Source organism: Cyprinodon variegatus, unplaced genomic scaffold (genome assembly GCF_000732505.1).
Source record: "Cyprinodon variegatus isolate N-32 unplaced genomic scaffold, C_variegatus-1.0 Scaffold331, whole genome shotgun sequence".
In the NCBI taxonomy this organism is placed as follows: domain Eukaryota; kingdom Metazoa; phylum Chordata; class Actinopteri; order Cyprinodontiformes; family Cyprinodontidae; genus Cyprinodon; species Cyprinodon variegatus.
In genome coordinates, this window is record NW_015150784.1 from 753954 (window position 1) to 761150 (window position 7197).

The window sequence follows — 7197 nt, forward strand, 5'->3', positions numbered from 1 at the left end:
GGGAAAAGAGATGGAACGAAGAAAAGAAAGGAAGAGGAGTATATAAGATCCAAAAATCAGAATTAATTAGAGAAACAGAAGGTAAGAAGTAATAATCATTAGATTAAGAGTGGGTCATACCTATTCAAATGATAATTTATATTTAATAGGGAGGAAAAATAATGATAAATGTGAAGGATGTGGGAAAAAAGAAAAATGTAGAACATGTACTGATGAACTGTAAAACTTATGAACATGAAAGGGAGAAATTGAGGTGGATGGTTGAAAGGACAGGCAAAGAATGGAGTCTTAAAGGAATATTGGGAAATTAAGGAAATATAAAGGATATTCACAGATTAAGGAAAGCATTATTTATTTATGTACAGAATACAAAATTTAAAAACAGAATTTGATTTAAAGTAATGTTGCTACACACTCATGTACAGTAGGTGGCGGTATGCACCTTAAACTTGCTTGCCATCCGCCATAATAGAGAAGAAGAAGAAGTTACGTCTGCTGGCTGCTACACGGAAGAAGCTGAGTGTCTTGCGTTCAAAGAGTACGAGAAAGGTGTAATAGGGATCTTTGAAAGGTAATCGTATACTTTTAAATATCCGAGTCATTTCTCTGATAATATATATCATACACTGAATAACACTATTGTTATAGAGTAGAATAAATCACGTTGCCATTCAGCCGCATTAGCAGCGTTTTAGCACTAGCTGATCAACAAAGAGGTTTTTCCTTTACAGCGAATTTACGTAGATATCTAAGCACCCCACGACGAAAGAAAATAAAAAACACACACATGTATATATAAATAAAACAATATGTACATTACAGGAGGAAAATAAAAATGTGCTGAATCTCCCTATAGAAGCGCAGTGCTCATAAGCTTTAGCCTCATGCTAGTTCAGTTTTATTGTGAAGGTTCGCTGAAAGACCAATGTATCAATCTAAATGGCCATCCCGGGGTTGTTGAAGTTTTAAAAATCGTGAAATGCTTAATTTAATTGTGTTGCTTTAAGAAGAAAAACGGGTTTGACCGGTTCACCAGAACCATTTCACAAGAAGGCCTTGTAAGGCCTTTAACGTCCTGATTAATGAATCCCTAACCAGCCATTTTTTATTGGATGTATTCTAAATATTCCACAATGCTTTTTACATGTATGATATTGGTATTTTTCAACAATCAGACTGCAAGTAGTTCAAAGCCATGCATTACTTTAAGACGGAGGTCTTCAACTGGGGGTCCGCGACCCCTAGGGGTCCCTTAGAGGTACTGCATGGGGGTCGAGATAGTTTTGGTTGTTCAAACTTTTCCTTTTTTTATATATTCCCCGCAATTTTTTCCACTAATTGAAATGTCTTTAAATACATATTAACATGAATTGTCTTTCAGTCATCAATGCAGATCTGTGTTTCTGAGTAAAAATGAGTCAAATATCTGACAAAAGAGTGGAAATGAGAAGCTATAAAAAAAAAATGTAATTGTTGTTCCAATAAGTTTATTGTAAGAACAGAAACATAGACTCTAGATTTTTTTTGTTTTAGATTTGACACATAAAATATCTAATCTTAAAAAGGTAAAGTAAATAACTTACCTTAGTAGATTTGTCCTTTTCTCACAAATCTCCACTCTTTTCATGATTGCCTTTGCTCTGAACAACTTCATATGATAGACTTCTCATAACATTTCCTAACGATAATTTTTTTTTTTGGTCCTTAAAGCAGTACATCAGATCAAATAGTTGGTAGTCAAAACAATTTTGCAACATTTTCCTGGTGGCATGAGGTGCCTCTCTTTCCTAACAAATCAAAGTCGGATGCAAAATAACCAAACTGTAAAACCTAAAAATTGTGAAGCTGAAAAAAATTAAATGACTTGAATGGATTTCTATAACCAATGTTGAATTGTTACCTTTTTATGTATGAAGAATCATCAGAACCGGGCGGAAACACCAATTGTTAAATATGTCAGCTAGGTCCCCCAGAAGGCGGCTGCGCCTCGGAACTTCCCTACCGATTTTTTACCTGGGAGCAAGTTATTTACTACTCTTAACTCAAAACTGGTAAAACCATATAAAAAAGGACTATAAAACAGGAGTGAAAATGTAACAGCGTTTATTCCAGGTCAGGTCGTTACAGGACAGAGAAATTGCTTAGGGTTCGGCACAGCTGCGGGCTCAAAAAACGTCAGCAAGCTTCCGGCAGAGATTGAGCCCTGAACAAGGTCATCTCCTCCTTCTTATACCTCATGAATCCATGTGCTGCATCAGGGGGATGCTCAACTGTCCGTGTCAGTAACCGACACGCCATCCATGCCTTGACCTTTACACATCTTGCCTCTTTACCCCAGGATTACACATAGCTTTCCTTTATCAGTCCGGCTCCAAGATGTGCCCATATCCTGTGTATTTTTAAAGACACGAAGGCTGTCCTGATTAGATGACCTCCGTACAAACGGTGACATCCACCATGTAAAGGAAGGCCTTCTACTCTCTCTAATCTGGCTAACAGAATAACAATGCACATGATGTAAAAAGAATAAACATAACATATCCTACACACAGAATCTAGACATTGTGTTTAGAAGCTTTAAGATACTCTTAAAATCAATGATGCATGATGTTACCCTGCCGTTTTCTCTACCTGTGTGAAACACTATAACCTTTATCAGTTTCTCATCACTAAAAACACCCAAGGAATATTCATAGTAATTTAGTCTTGTAAAAAGGAGATTCACAACTACATAATGTTCATATTTTTTAAAAATTTTAAACTTTTACTATATCTTCTTTGAAGTTTCGCGTTTGGTTCAAACTTCTGTGCCCCTTTTGTTTTTTTTCCTTGATCTTGTCGTTTACTTCGGTCATGTCTTCATTACTGTTGTATAAGTTAATCTTTTTTCTGAATTAAGGAACCACCCTAGAACGGACTAAGCAATTGGATTCCGATAAGGACAGTTACCACTGCCGTTTATGAAAACAAGAGGTGATCTTATCATCTGCAGTTGCCCCTATTCTGTGTCAGCAGTGCTCTCCAGTCTAACAGAATGTCTGACGGCCGGATCTATGTTGGAAATCTCCCAATGGATGTCCAGGAGAGAGACCTAGAGGATCTCTTCTTCAAATATGGAAAAATCCGAGAGATAGAATTGAAAGGAAATGGAGCAACCATTCCTTTTGCCTTCATCCGATTTGAGGACCCACGGTGAGTTTTCGGGAGGTCTCCAGCAAGTCAAAACACAGTCTCCTTGTTGGACACCTTAGATTTTGTGGTGCAGTTTCTACTCCAGACAATGCAAGGAGGGGATGGATGGAGGTGCCGAATCCAGTCTCGGCCCACCAGGTGTACTTTGGTAAGGAGTTATTTGCTCTCTTCTCTTAGGGATGCTGAGGATGCTATCTTTGGAAGAAATGGATATTCATATGGGAACTCCAAGCTACGTGTGGAATATCCTCGATCCACTGGGGCTAAAATGGGTCCAATGGGAGGTGGTGGAGGAGCACAGAGAGGAAGGTTTGGACCCCCAACTCGAAGATCCGAATTTCGGGTCATAGTGACTGGTAGGTGGATGCCATGAACCTTGGACCAATAATACTGATCTCTGTTTAGGTGCGATCTCAAATTAAAGGGACCTTTAGGAATGTAGAAGTCCAAGTCCCATAGCATGTCCTCTCCCGGAGCGGACTGGAGGGGAAGTCCCTTTTAGATGGACCCCAAAGGGTGTAGACAAATATATTTCTCTCTCATGGCGGACAAAAGGACTAGTAGATGGAGCTCCAAAGCTTTAGACAAATATGTTTCTCTTTCATGGAAGAAGAAAGTCTAGTAGATGGACCTCAATGGTTGTAGACAAATATTTCTCTCATGGCGGAGGAGGAGGAGAAGGGTCTTGTAGATGAACGGCAAAAGTGTAGACAATATTTCTCTCTCCCATGGCGGACAGGACAAAAGCCTAGTAGATAGACCCCAGAGATTTTGGACAAATCTTTCTGTCTCTATCAAGGCGGATTGGAGGACAAGGGCCTAATAGACGCAACCAAAAGGTTGTAGACATGTTTTCCCCTATAATGCCAGACAGAGCCTAATGGATGGACCCCAGAAGGTTGTCAATATTTCTCTCTTGGAGGACAAGAGGACAAGGGCTTACTAGATGGAACCCAAACGTTTTAGACAAAATTTCTCTCATGACTGAAGGGATGAGGAGGGTTTTGTAGATGGACGGCCAAAGTTGTAGAAAAATTTTCTCTCTTCCATGGCGGAAAGGAGGACAACAGCCTGTTGGACGGACCCCTAAAGGTTAATATTTCTCTCTCTCTCTTGGCGGACAGGAGGACAAGGATCTAGTAGGTGGACCCCAAAGGTTTTAGTGAAGAATTTCTCTATCTCTCATGATGAACTGGTGATCAAGTCCCAGTAGATGGAGCCCCAAAGCAGTAGATGAGTGTGTTGATCTCTCACATGGTGGACAAAAGGATAAGGGTCTACTAGATGGATGTCAAAGGTTGTAGACCATTATTCTGTCTCCCATGGTGTACAGGAGGACAAGGGATTTGTATATCGACCCTTAATGTTGAAAAATCAATTCTACTCTCTACCCTCATGGCGGACGGGAGGACAAGGAATCTAGTAAAGAGCGTCTCAAGTCGTAGACAGATATGTTCTCACTTGGTGGACAGGAGGTCAAATGGACTGAGTGAAATAATTGTCTTCTCCTAAAATCAAGAAAACTGAAACTAAGCAGAAACTGATCATTTTGGCAGAATAATCTGGTAGGTTTCATTTTAAAACAAAGTATTTTAAATATTTTTTCTTCCATATGTAAATACAACACACAGTGCCTCGTACAAAGGCACTTTTTTCAGGTGACAACTGCAGACTTCTTTGTATTTCATTGTGGGAATGTAAATGCTAACCCTAACACACATATTTGAGGAGTGGAAGGAAAAATACAGGTTTAAAAAATTCCCTTTTTTATCTGGGGATTCTACACAAAACCCAGGGTAACCAGTTGCCTTTAGAAATAGAAATAGACCCACCTGTAGGTAGTCACAGTTTAAATGAAGACCTCAGATGTTTTCTAAATAACTTTAGTGAACAAACGGCTTTATCAAGACCAAGAAACACCACATACAGGTTAGGAATACAGGTGGGGAGAGGTTTAATGCAGGGTTCTTATTGGGCAAAAAAGAATTGGCCAAAACTTAGTCTGTAGAGGTTTAAAGTTGGTAGAGGCATTCACTAAGAGGCTTACAGCTGCCTCAGCGAGGATGTACACAATTTTAAATGACATATATGCATATATTATTGTTCTTCTATTCCAGTAAGTCACTCCTTATGTTGGTCGTTCACTTTTAAGTCATGTATAATGCAGCAGTGATGGGGTTTAATAAAAAAAAAACTTTGCTTTTACAGTTAGCTGTACATAACATGGCTGCTTTTCTGTTCCTGGCCCATTAAGATGGAGGTTTCAAATGCATTTTCCTCGCGCATGCTCTGAATATGACAACACTGAATATAACCTGCCAGAAATTTTTAATCTTTTTAAATATTTTAGCTGCAGGGCTTTTAATAATAAAAAAAAAAAATACTAGATTTGGCATTTGGTCTGCTTTGAACACAAAGAAAAACGGGTAGAAACCCCCAAGAAAATGTTTTTTTTTTTTGGCAGTCGAAGTCTGTTTCCAATTTAAGCAGTGATAGTTCAGGAGTTAGCATCTCATTCTTAGCAATGATTAACTTCTCTAAGGTAAAACTGTGAATGATTAAAGAAGCTTCATTTGAACACCTGAAAAAGGAAGTGAACAAAGATTCAAGTATGGGTGAACAAAGTTTGCTTTGTTTTGCTGATTTTAATGAAAATGATTGTAGAAGGTTATTAATCCTTCACTGAACCCAAATCCACAGTTTTTAAATATTCATATCTTTCCTTGAAATTTTAACTTGAAATGGTATTATATTAAATGTTATCACATTTGCCTTCCCCACTGAAGGTTTACCTCCTACTGGGAGCTGGCAGGATCTGAAGGATCACATGCGAGAAGCAGGAGATGTTTGTTTCGCAGACGTGCAGAGAGATGGAGAGGGCGTAGTGGAGTTTCTCCGTAGGGAGGACATGGAATACGCCTTACGCCGACTTGACCGGACAGAGTTTCGCTCTCATCAGGTATGCATCATCAGTTATGGTGAAAACGGTAAACGTGATTGTTTTTTTTTGTTTTTTTTTATGTATTTATTAAAATTGTTTGCAGGGTGAAACCTCCTACATCAGAGTTTTTGAGGACAGAGGCAGTGCTAGCTGGAGTCGTCCACGTTCTCGCTCCAGATCCCGAGGTCGCTATTCTCCTCCATTTTTTAACAGAGGATCACCCCCCCGCTACCAGTCACCTCCACGCCATCCTATGTTAAGGAATAGCCCGCCCCCCAGAAGGCCCCCACCAGCTCACCTTAGCCCCCCTCCACGTCATTACCGATAGAGGGGGAATTATTTACCTAGCATTTGGAGGGAAATTTTCAATTATGTGCATTTTCTCTTTTTTTTTATTTTACCTCGGGCATCTTCGTCACCATTTTTGTGTAAGTGTAGTCCGTGGTCAAAAAATCCCCAACAGCCTGCTTCTTGTGCAGCATTAAGAGACTTTTTGTTTTGTTTTAGTTACCTTAAAACAGGCCTTATGATTAAGTTGAATCTTTGGGACATTCTAATGTTTTCCTAGGTACTACATTTCTTGGCTGTTTACAAAGCCTTTAACAGAAAAGTGTTCATATATTGTCTTGTGCTTACAACTCCTCTTAAAGCTGTCGGGCTGATCCTTTTACTTTTATTAAATTGGATAAGGTTAAGTGTCCTCTCTTGCTTTTAATGTGTTTTTTCCCCCCCTCCAAATGATCATTAGTAAGTCTTTTTAATTGTTGCCTTTGAACTGTCAGTTTTCAAGGTGACTTGTATGTGGAATAAGATTTGTATGTGATTTTGTTTTTCTTTACAAATAAAATACAAATTTTCTGGGGATGGTTTCATTTTTTAAAAAGCAGATACATTTAAAAATGTCTTTTAAACCATACAACTATCCCCAAGCTCTGTGGAAAAGTAGAAATAGGATAGAAACTGATCTCACAATGAAGAAATTAACCCTCATTTAACCCATCGACTTTGGGGAGCAGTGGGATGCCATCGTGTGGCACCCTTGGAGCAGTGTGGGTTTAAGGGTC

General features: G+C 39.0%; 1 protein-coding gene across 2 annotated transcripts; it reads left to right on the forward strand.

Moving 5' to 3' along the window:
- Positions 1 to 467: 467 nt before the first annotated feature.
- Positions 468 to 6995, forward strand: LOC107091295 (serine/arginine-rich splicing factor 9-like). 2 transcript variants are annotated; one of them, XM_015385126.1, is made up of 5 exons: positions 468 to 571; positions 3016 to 3192; positions 3370 to 3548; positions 5979 to 6151; positions 6237 to 6995. In XM_015385126.1, exons 2-5 carry the CDS (start codon positions 3035 to 3037, stop codon positions 6459 to 6461), a joined length of 735 nt encoding a protein of 244 aa, XP_015240612.1. In that variant the 5' UTR covers positions 468 to 571; positions 3016 to 3034; the 3' UTR covers positions 6462 to 6995. The 2 variants fall into 2 exon arrangements, with proteins under 2 accessions (XP_015240612.1, XP_015240613.1); XM_015385127.1 differs by having other exon boundaries at positions 499 to 571; positions 3013 to 3192.
- The last annotated feature ends 202 nt before the right edge of the window (positions 6996 to 7197 follow it).

Coding starts and splice junctions, on each gene's coding strand:
- LOC107091295 (XM_015385126.1), top strand. CDS start 3,035: ATGTCTGACGGCCGGATCTATGTTGGAAATCTCCCAATGGATGTCCAG. Junction 3,549..5,978: donor ATTTCGGGTCATAGTGACTG/GTAGGTGGATGC, acceptor TCCCCACTGAAG/GTTTACCTCCTACTGGGAGC. Junction 6,152..6,236: donor CAGAGTTTCGCTCTCATCAG/GTATGCATCATC, acceptor AATTGTTTGCAG/GGTGAAACCTCCTACATCAG.